Source organism: Convolutriloba macropyga, chromosome 6 (genome assembly GCF_964194025.1).
Source record: "Convolutriloba macropyga chromosome 6, txConMacr16.3, whole genome shotgun sequence".
Lineage (NCBI taxonomy): Eukaryota > Metazoa > Xenacoelomorpha > Acoela > Convolutidae > Convolutriloba > Convolutriloba macropyga.
The window spans coordinates 13226483-13242420 of record NC_134473.1 but is presented as its reverse complement, the minus strand read 5'-3'; the positions used below and the strand labels follow the sequence as shown (position 1 = coordinate 13242420).

At 35.5% G+C, this 15938-nt stretch overlaps 1 protein-coding gene across 1 annotated transcript in view; it reads left to right on the top strand.

Moving 5' to 3' along the window:
* The window catches only part of LOC142340799 (uncharacterized), a 223035-nt gene extending 207858 nt beyond the window's left edge, over window positions 1–15177 (top strand). The window contains exons 4-5 of the mRNA XM_075391520.1: window positions 5303–5501; window positions 14430–15177. Of these exons, the coding sequence (XP_075247635.1) occupies window positions 5303–5501; window positions 14430–14747 (517 nt within the window). The 3' untranslated portion in view covers window positions 14748–15177. The remainder of the gene's footprint in view (window positions 1–5302; window positions 5502–14429) is intronic.
* The last annotated feature ends 761 nt before the right edge of the window (window positions 15178–15938 follow it).

Sequence of the window (15938 nt, the reverse complement as noted above, 5' to 3'; positions counted from 1 at the left end):
TCCGACTGCCAGTTTTTCATTTGCACTATCTGTAGATTTGTTTTCCCGTTTATTGTTGTATTTTTCCCCTGTTTCCTTAGTTTTCCTCTCTTAGTTTTTGTTTTTATTTAGTCATTGATCCCATTTCTGTTGTTTGAAAGATGAAGATCTTTTATATTGAACTTCCCAGATTAAACTGGGATTGATCCTCCTTTTGTTTAGTCGGTCACTATTCTGAGCAGTCATCTTAGCCACTAGTCTATTGCGTATGCGGCCGTGAAATTTAGTAATTTAGATGATCAAGAGTGCTTTTGCAAGAGTTGAGCGGGCACTGTCGGTTCTTATATATCAGCTCTGATACAGACAGTATGTTCTTTTTGATTGCCCTTTGAATATACCTGTTGGCCAGTTCAATCTGCATATCTCTCACTGGCTTCATGTTTGCCTCTTCGTGGAGGTTTTGAGTCTGATACCATCTTGGTTTTCAAAGGCAAATTCGTAGGGCTCGGTTTTGAACGTTTTGTATTTTATTGATAAGGGCATGCGATTGATACAGCCAGCAAGCATTTGAGTACAGAAAGAGTGGTCTGATCCAAGATTTGTAAACCAAAATTAGGCTTTCTTTGTTAACGTTTAGGTTACTAAGCTTCCAGAGTTGAAATAGCCTGCTGTTCACTCTTCGTATTAAATCTTTGCAATGTTCATTCCATTTGAGGTTTGGAGTAAGAATGATACCCAAGAATTTTATCGATTGTGTCTTCTGAATGGTATTTCTTTTAATGTTGAGCTCTAGAGAAGATTCTTTCTTTGAGGGGTTTTTAAAGATCAGGTAATGAGTTTTATTTGGGTTAGTTTTGATTTTCAATGAGTCGCACCAATTAATTAGACTATTCAGTGATGATTGGAGATGTTTTTCGATTAATTTCGGGGATCGTGACTTATAGTAGAGGGCAAAGTCGTCAGCGAACTGTGAAATCTGGGCTTTTATTTGCGGCAAACCACTGACGTAAATGAGAAAGAGAATGGGAGCAATTGCGCTCCCTTGAGGTATTCCAGCTGTCGGGCTGAAACTATCACTGACAGCGGAATTTATCTTCACAAAGACATTCCTTTGCGACAAGAATGAATTTATCCATCTTATGACCGAATTCTTTAGCCCTATCGAGTTTAATTTGTGCACGAGTCCTAGGCGCCATACAGCATCGAACGGTTTTTCGACATCCAAGCAAACGAAACCAACCATTTCGGACCACTGAAAGGCTTCACTTACGTGCTGTGTGAGTTTAATGAGGTTGTCTGTTGTGCAGCGGTGTTTCCTGTAAGCACTCTGAGTCTCGCCGAATATATTTTGGCTTTCACAATATTCCATAACAATATTTTTTACAACAGTTTCACATATTTTGGCTATGCAGTTTGTAAGACTAATGGGTCGGTAGTTTTCAGCCTTCGATCGGTCTTTGTCTCGTTTTGGTATCATTTTTACCTGGGATTCTCTCCAGTTAAATGGAACATACGAGGTGTTTGTGGAGCTAGATATGAGGAGACAGGCAAGGGCTTTAACATTCTTAAGTATTTGTTCAAGGATTTTGTAGCAGATTTTGTCCGGCCCAGGGCATGTTTTTCTCGTCTCTTTCAAATTTTCATCAAATTCTTTTGTGGTAACCACAATGCCCAGTTGTTCAGTATGTTCATTTGTATTTATTATTGCTTCTGTTTCATTTTCAATATTGTCGCAGAGTTCAGAAATTATTGATGAGTCCGTTTCGTGATTTTTCATTGTGTCCTTTAGCAGCTGTTTAAACATTTCACTTTTCTCCTTGTCGGTGACCGCCACACAATTTTTGTAGAATAATTTTGGGTATACTGCTGTTTTTTGTTTGGGCTCGTTTTTATTAGTTAGTTCTTTTATTGCTTTCCAGAAGCCTTTGCTACCCTTATCACAAGCACTTTCCAAGACCTTTGCTCTTTTTCTGTCTTCTGATCGCATCATTGATCGTTTAATTTCTTTCTGTAGGTAATTTATCTCCGTTCTTAAAGAGGTATAGTGATCGCCAACTGCTATTTTGAGCTCTCTTCGCCTTTTTCTCCTCATTTTAATCAGTTTTTGCTTCTCAACACTGTAGGGGAGCTCTTTCTTTTTAATGTAGGAGTCTTCCAGAGATTTGTGTATTAACTCAATTAAACTGGTGCTAAATTTATTTAATTCATTCTTTTTTGGATACTTCACAGGCCAGAGATTTGATGATCTGTGTAATTTTCTTGCATGTTCTCTAAACTTTCTGTAGTTGATTTTTGATTTTAATTGAAAAACTTCACATTTTCTCAGGTTCAGGGTCGTAATTGTAACTTTGTGATTGCTGCCTAAATCGTCTGATACTTGAAAGTTGTTAAAATGCGCAAAAAGTGAATTATCGCAAAAGTGCAGATCTAACATATTTTTGCATTTTCCATTAAACGACTGATAGGTGTGATAATCGTTGTTCAGCAGTTTAAAAGTGCCCTCGTCAATAATATATAGGAGTTTTTCCCCATTTTCAGAATCGTAGGAGCAGTTTAGTTCATGGTGGGGAGCCTTGAAGTCGCCACATATGAAGACATTTTTCAACTTTCCTGAAAATATTTTATCGGTCGAGAGTAGCTTTCCAGGGGAATTGTAAGCAGTTATTATCCAAAAATTATCGAAAGAGGGCAACTTAAGGCAAATTTTAAGTATTTCTAGTGTTCTTCCATTGCTATCAGTTTCTTTTTCTACTGGTTCTATTCTTTTGATAACAATGCTGTTCTTCACTAAGATAGCAGAGCCATGATGACCGTTGTTGAAGGTTTCCGATGCAACAATGTAGTTGTTGAGAAGAGGTTGTTTTTTTCCAGTTCTTAACTTCATTTACACAAATTACATCTATTTCTTCTTCTGTTGAAAACAAAATCAGATCACTTATTTTGTTGTTTAGTCCGCGACAATTCCATTGCAAAATCTTGAGCTTATCCATTTTGCGAAAAGTTTTGGCTGTTTGGTAAATTGTTTGTTTGAATTGAAATAACAGGAGTTGTATTTGCGCGTTTTATGCTGTCATGTATTCTCTGGCCATCAATTTTTTCATTGAAGATACGTGAGGCGCTGTTAGAGACAATATTTATTATGTCACTGTAGGACATAGTGTTAGGAACTGTTCGTATCTTGCTCAGAACTTCAGCTACTAGAACAGCAATTTTTTCAGTTGATGGCGTTAGGTCAGTCTTTGCTTGAGAGCTCTGTTTATTAGTTACGGCTGAGAATTTGTTCTCATTTATCTTTTTTGAGGCCTCTGCTAACTTATGCTGATATCCTGGACAGCCTCGATAAACTGTAGCATGAGCACCACCACAGTTTGAGCATTTGGCATTTTCTTTTGCAACATTGCATTCTTTTACACTATGATCTTGCGAGCAACGGAGACATCGAATTGCTTTAGTGCAATCCCTTGCTGAGTGGCCAAATTTCTGGCATTTGAAACATTGCATAACATTTGGTGGTTCGCGGCTTGCTTCACATCGGTATAGCTGCCAGCCTATTTTGACGCCATGTTTTTGAGCTGCGTTGACTTGATTGTTGGATTCCGTGATCACGCGTTTTAATTTTGTTGGCTGGCCCGTTGCTCGCCTTGTTATTCGTGAAACTTTGGTGACGTTCATTGCGTTGTTATTTAAAAGTTCTTCCTTTACCTCATCTTCAGTAATGCTGTGGTGAACATTTACAATGACGAAACTTGGTTTAGTTTTAGGCTTGGGAAGTGTATTCCTGGCGTTCACTTTGGCATTTGGAAAGGCCTGATTTAGGTTTGGTGACAGCATCAAGCATTCTATTGAAGTGAGGTCCTCTGGCTGAATAAAGAAGTCGGTATTGTTCCTCAGTTCTCTTATTTGCTTGATCTTGACGGCTGGAAACTTCGACCTGATTGCTTTTGCAAACTGAATTTGTGATGGTCTTGGGTCAATTGAAACAATCATTGGACTTACGTTGTTGATGGGAGTTGGCACTTTTCTGAAGCGTTTTCTTTTATTCCTTACTTTAGTAAAATCGCTTTCGTCTTGCGTTGATTCTTCTGCCATCATTCTGGCTTCAGATAAAAGCCTTTCAATTTGGCTCATTTTAAAACTCAGCCTCAAAGAGGCTCTGACTTCTCGAAAAATTTTCTAATAAGACTTTGAAGATGAGGGATAGAACTGAGCAAAAAGTAAAGACTTTTGAGCTTAAGACTTTTAGAGGTGAGAATAAAACTGGAAGAAAAGTAAAAGAAAAGTCGGGATTAAGAAGAAAAGTCAGGATTTTAAATCTTAAGCAAGTTACAAAGCTAAAGCTAAGGAGGAAAGGGATTTAAAGGAAATTTTGAAAAGTAAAATTAGGAGAAAAAGGTAAAAGAAAAAGCCAGGATTTTAAATCTTAGTGAAAAAGCAGCGTTTAGTGAAAAATCTCTTTTTATAAAAGACTCACTCCCAAAGGACTTTCCTGCACAAAGTGGAGTACTTGCTTGTGGCTTTCCGATCACACTTTGAGGTACTGATCTGAAAGTGACATTAATAGCGTTTTGATCATCATGCGCAACATTAGGCTTTTAATAACTTTTATTCATAATTCTAGCAATCCATCAGTTTTACCATTCTTACACGTGACGAGGCTTGCGACTCAAAACAGGTACTGCTCAGACAACCAAACCATTAACCAGAAAAAAAAACAGAAAAAACCCCGACCGGCTAATCATTTTACAAATTTTAAAATCTGTGCTTTGCAAATTTTTTGACAAACGTGACATTTAGAGATCAATAGAGTACCAAATGTAGGAGAGTCTGATTCCTTTTGAAGCTGGTTGTCAAAGATTGGCTGTTGATCAAGAAAAACGCAAGTCAATTCAGCATAAAAATATACTTCTCCCTTTATGAACTATAAAAAATAAACTATTTCTCTTAACTCTAACGCGAGATTGTGAATGAACAGTTGAACTAATTAGCTATAGAGCGGAGGACAATATGGTTAATGACCAGACCCAACAGACTGAAATGTGGATTTAGACCAGACAGAAGGTAGCCCGTGAAGGTAGCCCGTGCATGAAGGTAGCCCGCAAAATGACGGACATTAATGGAATAGCCTTGAGATGACTTGTTGCATAAAAACGTGAAATAATAGATCTAAGAACGCAAAATTAAAGCAAATTTGTTGGAGAAAATATCAAAACAATTTTTCTTCGAGAAACTCAGAACCACTATTTTTTGCAAATTAACTTTAACAAAATAACGCAATGCGGACTAAGTACTTTTAGTCCACAGTGCAATGCGCTGCTTTGTTTAGTTTCAGGTACCAGAGGAGGCCAGCTATAACTCTTAGCCTCATTAAAGTGAAGGAACCATACCCTATTGAGGAGACGCTTCCTTTGTGTGAACACTTTCCAGCACTGAAAACAGTCCTTGGAGCCAGTGGATACAGTCTATCCAGTGACAACTTTGGAGTTGATCAACATGAGGAGCCATTAGTACAAAAACATTATCAGGTATATGGCAATATGATCAAAGTTAGGATATGAAAGTTAAGTTATGATCAAAGTTAAGATAGCGCCAGATGTAAAAGTTTCATTCTTGATCTCCGATTGCATTTTTAGTCATTTTTTTAAATATCTGTTCTGCCATTGATACCCGTTGCTAGTATCATTATTAATGTATGTGCAATCAAGTTCAATCAATTTAAAAAGGCATCAATAAGTAAAATAAAAAGTTCGAAATTTCGGAAAGATGAGTTTATGCTCCTGTTTTTACAGAGTTTTTTTCCTTTAAAACCAATTGATTGCTCTTGTTGCTGGGAGCCAATTCAAGCGCCGGGAAGGGCTTCTGCTGGCTCTGCTTGCTTTTACTCTTTTTCTTGGTGTTCTTGGCTAGCCTCGTAGAAGTTGATTAGTTAGACGTTTTTCTATACATGGTAAGATATCAATAATTTTTATTCAAAGTAAAAAAGTCGTTTATTTAGATTAATTATTCTAGAAGCAATAAATATTGCGAGTGGGAAGAGTAGATGAAAAAATAAACAAATAACAATATTACTGCGCGGGGATTGAATTACTGCGCCTCATTTGATCAAAGAACTAGAGGGCTGCGCTAGTCATAAAAAGTGTGATTTTGTTTATGAAGGCAAGCGTTAAAACGCGTTAAAATAAATTGAGGGAAGGTAAGAAAAAGTGCAGTTGCAACATTTAATAACTTGTCTTCAAAAACAAAATTAAAGCGTCTTGAAGAATGAAATAAAATACAGAAGGAATAATAAGAAGCAGTGAAAAGTGCTGTGCTAACCTCAACCTTAAAACCACTGAACCAAACCGCGCATAGCACTGTATGTTGTCGTTAGTTGTATAATCGTAAATTAACTTTGATAAAGATATCAGTGGAGTGAATGTGAAAAATAAGAACGTTTTCTTGGTTTAAAATGATGTTAGTCGACTAAGACTGTTCAGTAGATAAAAGCTGTGTAAATTGCTGTTGTTTTCCTTGTATTTCTCACAGCTAAGCCCCGAATTTACTAGGTGAGCAGCTGACTTAGCTGTTCGGTTAGGACGTTGTTTGTTCGACTATTGCCCCGAATTAACTAAGTCGTTGAATGATGGCTGTTCTGGTTTTTCTACGATATAGGAACTGGTAAAGAACATTAGCAGGACAGATGGTCCAGTGTGCTTTGTTAACTGTTTTTAGGACGTTGTCTTTTTTTCTGGATGAGTTCAAATATTGATTCGATCTTGTTTTCTTTTGCCCGTTTCAGGTACTCATTTGCTAATCTAATCTGAAAATCTATTACTGCAGGTATATTGGCCTCTTTATGGAGTTTTTGACACTGTACCAGTGGGGTTTCCTCATACAAATTTTTAAGGCTCTATTTTGGGTCAGTTGTATGTTGTTGATAATTGAATTAGATTGGTTGTTGCCTGTATCGATGTTGATATTCTTGCTAGATCACACATAAAAACACAAAATTTGTACAAGATAACTGTCAAGGCTTTGGAAGACAGCTCTCTTCTGCATCAATCAATACAGTTCCATTTTTTGAGCACTGTTACGAAAAAATAAAATAATTTTGGTCAATTTTTACAAATTCGGTGATGAAAAAAATGAAATGCATAAATTAAATTTAATTATTCAAAAAATTTACAATTTGATCGGATTATGCCATGATTTTCAGTTAACAAAATATGTTTCGGACTGAGAACAGGGCCTTTCCTATTATAACCCCCTCGCTTGGTGCTCATAAAGAGCGTACGCCACCACAATCAGGGTAAATATTGGGGGCCATAAACTCGTAAGGGGGCTATATTTGAAATGACCACTAAGGCAAGTTCTGTGAAAGAAAGAATAAAAAAATAGCATGCTGACCTTCAAAATTGTGCCGCTTGTTTTTTTTTATTAGAACCACTTCTCACAACAACAAAAGTTAGCGAGATCAGTAGCATTGCAAGGCAACAATAAATAGATGAATATTTAAAAAGCAATGTATCTTTCTCCTGAAATACATTAAATTCTCATTTTTGTTTTTGTTAAAATATCTGCAAAATGTTAAACTCAAAACCTTTAACGTTTGTTTTTCTTATAACTATTATAACAAATTTTTGAGAAAAATTGTTGTGGACCGCAAATTTTCTTCATAAAACTGGCGAATTGATTACTGTCCCTTGCTAGATAGTTATTTGGTCATTTAAACTTACTCAAATTGGTAAGTGAATTTAGTTTTATAATCCCAATACTTGGGCAACAGGGGTTCAAAGCGGATTTCGTTTGCTTTTTTATCTTTGCCGCATTTGAGCATTGTCAAGATATGATGGACATGACAATGTTACTCATGTGTACTGTGACAGGAATATCCTAGCAGTATGGGGATTTAGACAATTAACAGATAAATAAAAACCATTTTCATGAGTAGAATACGATATCCCTAAATGTGCCAACACGTACATAGCAAAGTACCGTAACAACAGTGCAAGACTCTCAAGCAGTTTGACAGCGTTGTTAGTTATTGAAAGCGGAAAAATTCAAAACAAAAACCACTCTTTCATTTCTCAAACAATTCACAATTTTCCGTTTCGTAACTATTCAACAAGAATACCGCAATTGTAAATGTTTTTGTTGAATTTTTTCCAATTAATGCGACGCAAAATGTTATTTTTCCTGTGAAAACTAAAAATTGTGCATCATTTAACTGTTGTATTATTTTGTTTTCTGACGAAAAAGAAATGAAAGCAGAACAACAGTTGCCGTTTTATCTAGGGCATTCGGAACAAAGCCAGAAAGGCTCTCAAACATTTTTGCTGTCTGGTAAATTTCTTGGTGCATATCCATCAATTTTTTTAGTGCACAATTTTTTTGGTGAGAGTAACATAATTTTACTAGTGTATATATCACGTTTAGTTACCCAGATTGAGATCTACTCTTTCACACAGTAACGAGCTGTATTCCAACATATAATTTGTAACTGGCGGGGGCGTAGAAACACTGGGGGAAGGGGGAGCAGAATAGATCCATAGATTGATGTACTCGTGCTTCGTCCATGGCATCATTCAAACTCACCTATGATCAGACCTTGCCGTGTTTAGTTTTTGGGGTCTTTCAAAAAAAGGAACACTGTATTTCTCCTAATGTCTGTAAATGTTTCAGTCGTAGTAAAATTTACAGAGATAGGCAGTGTAAAATATTGATAATTACAAAAGAGAAACTAATAATTTATAATAACTAAAATATCGATCCAATAGAGAAGTCACTTGTATTGGAGGGGAGGGACGACAGTAACATAAATTTAATGTAAAACAGAAAGAAATTTAATTGAATTTAAAATGTTTCCAAGTAATTGATCTGTGTTGGGTTTTATTTGGGTCCTTCTGGTATTCTTTAAGAAAAAACAGCTTATATTTCTTTTTTGCAAGACTGTATGACATTGACGAATAATTTCTTGGGAAAGAATTGTGCTGTAGAATACCTCTTTTAATAATACTTTTTTCATGCAAATTGCATTTTGAAATTGTCTTGGTAAAAATTTTTTGAGGTCGCTCGTGTATATAAAAACTTGCGGTTGGTAATTTCAAAGCTGAGCTTGAGAAGGCAGGCTTCTTTTTATTCATGATACTATGGCAGTAAGTGGCAGCCCTGTAATCAAAAAGCAAAGAAATAGGTAGTATACCAAGGTTCATTTTAAGATCTGAGGATGAGTCAAATTTCTGTCTGTGAAAACAAGCTTTGATGGCCCAATTTAACTGCTTTTCTAATGTCGTTATAAGATTTTGATTGATGGTTGCAAGTAAAACAGAAGAATATTGAACATGATTGAGAACAAAAGCATTCAAAATAATTTTTTTGTAACCAGTGGGTATTATGTTCCTGAGGGCATATATGCATTTAATGCCCTGGGCCATTTTTGACAAAAGAATTTTTACTTGTTTTTGATATTTGAGGTCTTTGTCAATATTAACACCGAGATATTTGATTTCCGCTTTCGAACTTATTAATTTGTCTCCCACTTTTAATGTCGTTTCGTCATGAGGATAATAGCTACCAAAAATAATAAACTCTGTTTTATCCGGATTGATCTTGGGGTGATGTAGTTTAAAAAATTGTATGCATTTTTCTACGGCCTTCTCAAGCTCGTCTTTGCATTTGAGAACTTCATCATGAGAGCTCAATAGTACTGTGTCATCTGGGTATTGTATTGTTTCACATGACAAAAAGTTGCTAAGATCGTTAACATATAGATTGAACAAGAGTGGACCTAAGACTGTTCCCTGCGGAACTCCTTGAGCCACTTCAATCCAACTTGATTTAACATTATTGATTATAACTTTTTGTGTTCTGTTTGAAAGATAGCTCGTAATTAGATTTTGAGCTGGTATCAAAAATCCAAGAATGGAAAGCTTTTGAATCATGAGCTTGTGATTAATGGAGTCAAAAGCTTTTGATAGATCTAAAAACGCCGCTGCAGTAATTTTTTTCTCGTTTTTGTTGCATCGTATTTTTTCAGTTAAATAAACGAGAGCATCTGTTGTAGAAAATTTTTTTCTGAAACCAAATTGTGTTTTAGAAAGCAGGGCATTCTTATGAACATATTCATCGATTTGTTGTTTAATAAGAGATTCAAAAACTTTTGCTTATGCTGGTGTTAATGAAATTGGTCGATAGTTTAGAGGATCATCAAGGTCTCCTTTGTTAAAAAGTGGAGTGATGTCGGCTCTTTTGAGTTCAGCAGGGAATGTTTCTGTTTTTATAAATTCATTCAAAAGAAAACAAATAGGCTCAGCTAGTTCACTAGCTGCGTCTCGCAATGCCCATGAGGGAATGGTAGAAGGACCCAATGGTTTGAATTTTCCAAGAGCAAGAAGCGTTTTAAGACATTCAAACTTAGTAACAAATCTAAAAGAAAAGGTGTTTTTTTGCCTAACCATAGGCAGATCTAAAGTATAGTTCCTACTTTCAAAAAATTCTCCTAATTTGCTGAATTTTACATTAAGTAAGCTGGCTATTTTAATTTTTTCTGTAATAATTTCATTGAAAGAGTTTTTTAATGAGTATACCGTAGTTGTCGTTTTCACGGAGTTTCTTACTTCGTTGATCAAATTCCATTTCTTGCGCTCTGAAGTTGAGCTTTCAATTAATTGATTGTGAAATTTTTCAAAATCTTTTTCATAGCCAGCGCACACTTCGGCTTTCAATTTGAAAAACTCGTGGAAAGATTCTGAATTGAGGTATTGCTCTCTAAGCAGATTTTTGTTACGTGTGTTTTTTGAAATGAACCGTTTGGCAAGGGAAAACTGTGATTTGTTGTTTCTTATAAAACTTGTTTTGATTGGCACATGAAAGGGTATTTGCTGTTCAAGATTTTGCTCAAATGTACGTAGCATTTCACTTGGAACTGTAGAGCAGTAAAAATTTTCCCAATTTAATTGCTTGATAGAATGTTTAAACTTTTTTGGGCTGTAATTCGTTTTATCATAAATTTGTTTTTTAATTACTTTGTTCTTGCTAAGTTTTGTGGCAAGAATGATCAATTGAGCAAAATGATCTGTTTGTATTGGTGAGTCAAAAATTTCATTATAAAGAAGGGGTTCGTTTCCATCAATAATAATGTAATCTATAAGTGAGTTCGATTCGTCCTTAATTCTAGTTGCTTGATGCTTATTAGTCACATTTAGATCATACGGTTGAATGATTGTTTCTAAATTCTGCTTTTCTTTGTTTCCCAAATAATTTTTATTATAGTCTCCCATCATAATTATTGTTTTGTTCTCAATAATTGCTCTATCAATTGATCTAGCAGACTGCTCGAGAAATTCTTCGTAGAGAAGTTTTTTTGGGTTATAAGAAATGTTTATTAAGTAAACTTTTTTTGATCTTTGGGCAAGTTATTTCAACCCACAGAGTATCAAACAGAGTACTTTTGAAAGCTAGATAAACGCGTAATTTTGGGTTAAGTTTCCTAGGAACAATTAACAATACACCTCCCCCTTTTGAACTCACCCGATCGTTTTGAAAAACCAGACAGTTTTTTTTGTCCGGGTTTACCAAATCAGTGTCAATCTTTGTATCTAGCCATGTTTCAGACAGACCATAGATGCAATTAGCGCCAACAGCATTCATTAGGTTTTTTAACTGAAGTTGTTTTCTTGTTATGCTCCGTACATTTAAATGAAGAAATTTCAAGTTGTCTGAATAAGTTTCGCAATCAAGGAATATTTCTTTTATCGATTTAATTGGCCCAGGGTTGGTTTCAATATCTCCAGACCTCAAAAGTAGCGGCCAGATACTATTAATGTAGAGCCAAAAATATAAGTTAATTAAGACAAAAGAAAATTTTAGTGATATTAAAGCTTGCTTCTTGCTCCTGGATTTGGTCTCCGACCAAATTCGAGTAGGAACTGCTATTGAGTTAAGTGACGTGGGAAAAGAGGAAGTCACTTGAGAACTCAACAACATTAATCCTAAGATTATTAAACATATCTTGTTAGAAAACATTAATCTTAGCAAACAGTTGAGACCCAATTCTTTCAGTACAACAGAAAATTACAATTTATTCGGCATTTTATGAATTTATTATTACTAATATGGTTGATAACGGTAATGATTATTCAAGTTAAAATTAGGGTTTGCACTTGTATTCGGCCAGTACTGCTCTTGAAATTTTTAAAATCTATTATTCCTTTTATAGCTCCGGTTGGTGAATTTATCAGTATCTCATATGCCAGTAGATGTTTGAAGTAAAAACATTAGAAGATGATTTTTAAGGAAAGGAATGCCATGATTGTAATTCAAGTGTACCATGTTATGATACAGGAAATTATAATGGTTGATTTTTGGATTGAAGGAGGGAATTGAGCGTATTAAATCATTCATCTTGAGCAAAACAAAATTTTCACCAAGAGATGCCAATCTTTCTTTAAGTGCCGCATTAACTCATCAATTAATTTGTTTTTAGATCTATTGTAGTCAGTTTCTTTGAACGGTATTACCTCCATGACTACAAACACATCAGGCTGGAACTTATTTTTACAGGCTTCAATAAGGCTGAACATGTCATCTAAAATCTCATCGCAGCTTTTATGAAATTTTGAAACAGTATTTGTTCCGTCTTGAAGAATTAGAGTTTTAAGTTTTTTACATTCATATTTTTCCACAACTTTTATTTTCTCTTTGGTGGTTGGCCCACGGTAGGCATGGATTGCTGTATCCAGTGGAATTGTTGCATCACTTTCTAGTTTACCAATGATGCTGCTACCCAGAACCAAATTTGATTGTTCTTGTTTGAGGGGGATTGAATCAAAATCTCTGACCTTCTCTGAAAAAACCTGGTTTTTTCGAGATTTCTATTCAGGGTTGGTTGTGCCCTCCCCTTCAGTAGTTGACTGTTCCAATGATTTGTCCTGCAGTTGTCGCTGATAAGTAACGAGCACATTTTCAAAAAATTTTTCCTTTTTTGTAATCTTTGATGTAAGTCAAGATATAATTTGTAGAAAGTTTCCTTTTTTAGTTGAACCCATTCAGTTAGGGATAGTAATGAAGGATCAGTTTGTTCATTTAGATTGAAATGCTCCTGGCTTTCCAGTTGAATGTTATTAGAGTTTGTCATAGACATTGCAATTTCTGTATTTTTGAATGAAAAAGGTCAAGTTTATTTTTGCTGTGTCTGCATAAGTGTAAAATCGATCAATGTTTCAAAAGAAGAAAGGTCAACTGTATTATTTGAAAGTTATTCGCTTGTCTCTGAAAGTTATTCGCTTGTCTGAAAGTTATTCGCTTGTCTGTGAAAGTTATTCGCTTGTCTGAAAGTTATTCGCTTGTCTGAAAGTTATTCGCTTGTCTGAAAGTTATTCGCTTGTCTGAAAGTTATTCGCTTGTCTGATTATAGTTCTTTCCCATTATAGCCCCCCTGAAAATATAGCTCCCCCATTATGGTATATTTACCATGATTGGGGGGGGGGGCATAGGTTATCTGACCACTAAGCTGGGGGGGGGGGGGGGTTGGCTATAAGGGGAAAGACCCAATTTTTGTTGCATTTCAGCACGCTCATAATTAATTCATCGGTTTTGGCTCAATCATCTAATTGACGCAGTTTTATCTCAATCAAAAGCAGTTGTGATCAAACTTCAGCTCGCACTCGCTCAGAGCTTGTCCTCATCCCTGTGTGTAATTTCAAACAAACTTCCCCCACCCCTAACCCCCGCTCCCAACTCCCCACCCATCTCCCCCGTGGGTTGTTGATAGTTTGATCTTAAATAATTTTGAACGAAAATCTCCCTAGTCGAGTTCTAGACTTTATGAAAAGACCCAAAAAGTCAAGGGGGTAGGACGATATTGACCCAAATTACTCGGTCGAGCACATACCTAAACTCAATATCAAGTCTTTTCATGAGTCTATACACGGTCTTTACATAGATGAAAAGGGTCGAATAGGCTCTTTTCATGTACCGAGTCATGGTCTTATCATAGTGTCCAACATAATTCTTTTAATGCGTCAAATATTTGAGAAAAAATCATATTTTGTAAATTTGCAAAATTTCAAATCAAGCAACAGCTAAAATTAAATTGTCTGAAAAAAATTTGCGATAGCCTTTAATTCACAATAATAAGATATTGCAGCGCATATTTTTTAAGAAAAAAAGACCCACGAAGAGACCGTGCATTGAAATATGATGAAATTTATCTTGACCCTAAGAAGTTTTTTTTCCAGTCAATATTTAGTCGAGACCTTCTTTAATTGCCAATTGTCTAGAAATGCTTTTTCGGTCAAACCAATGTCTACGTCGACTCTTTTTGGGTCTATATACAGTTGACACTCGCCAAAGGTAATACAGTCTTTAAAACCTATTTCATCGAGCATGGTCTTTTCATATCTAAATCTCGACTATAGGGTTCGACCTGGGTTCCCTGTGTAGATTTTATAACCTTCCACTAATTTTCGTTTCAGGAAACCTACTTTTACCAGAGTCTATTCAAATATCCCTCACTAGACCACTGTGCGGTTCGCAGCATATGCACTGAGCCCTTGACCAACATGGTCCAGACCCTGGATGAGGGATCCCCTCTGTTCATCCTTGGTTGCCCCACAGACGAGGCAGTTTGTCTTTATGGAGTCCTCACTCGAAGATATGCAACCAATTATTTAAATAAGGGAGGGTACGCCGAGAAATACGAAGAGGCTTTTATCAGCATCCCAGAAACTTTTTCATGGCTTCAATACGTTTTCAGAGAAGATTATTTCTGGACGTATGGCTTCTTTCGCTGATAGAGTAAAATTCTTTCACTAAATTGGTCTGCATTACGTCGCAAACACCGAATAATTTGTAATTTTGAGACTATTTGGGCCGTTCGTGGGCAAAAGCGACAACACCTCTATTTCATTTTAAGTCACAGTTATGCACGATGAAAAATTGATTCGTTAACCGCGTGAACAACAGTGACGAAAAGTGCCATTTTGTCATTCTTAATAAGGGAAAACGTTAGTAAATGTAGAATTTAGTGTAGCCAGCAGACGTTTCATATTGTTATTGTTAAGTTGACGTTATAAAAAAACTCTCCAATTGGCCTAAAATTTTATTGCTCAAAGTAATTTAATTATTTGAGAGGCAATTCACATAGTTAATTGTTTGCGTAAGCTGTTATTGGTAGTCGAAAAACAACCATTACGTAATACGAGCAGTTTTATCTGCTTAAAATTAATTACATCAACCTCTGTGTTGTGTTGGCTCAAAGTGGCTTTCAATTATTGAGGACATTAAGTTTGGTTTGAACCTGATATTAAGGAAAATCTATTTAATGTCTATCAAATTAAATATCTATGATTATGAGCAGAGACAGCCTGCCTTTAAAAAAGTAGTTCAAGTTTAATTTTTAAAATTGAATGGATTCTTAAAATTTGAATTTGAATTTGAATTTCTCCTGTTAATTTATAAAGCACGCAGAAGTTGTGGACACAGCAGAATCCACTATGAAAAATCCATAAATCCAAAATTTCATCAGGAGTGGACGCTTGCAAATACTAACGTATCTTAATTAAGCGCCCAGATTTTATTTTAAAAACAATATTTTTAACGTATCGTTTTGAATGATCAAGCTATATTGAAGTGCATTGACTAGTTTTTTAACTTTTATGCAGGACATGGTCTCTTGTTCAAGCTGAGGTAGTATTTTTTGTTTCAGTAGAAAATTTATCAAAATTCTACCGCGATAACCCAGAGATGTCCGAGTTGAAATTCTTTTTGACGTTTTTGTTTGTATAATGCGAGTGGTTTTCGAGCGAGTATTGTACGAAAAATTTTGATTTGGGGTCAAAATCTCATTCATCATTTTGTTTGAATGTAACCCAAAGTATGATTTAAGGCTGAATGAAAGCAAATGTTTTATGTACAATTCACAAATTGTCAAAATTTTGAACTCGAATAAAGTATCAAAGATGGAGTCACTTGATTTCTTTCTA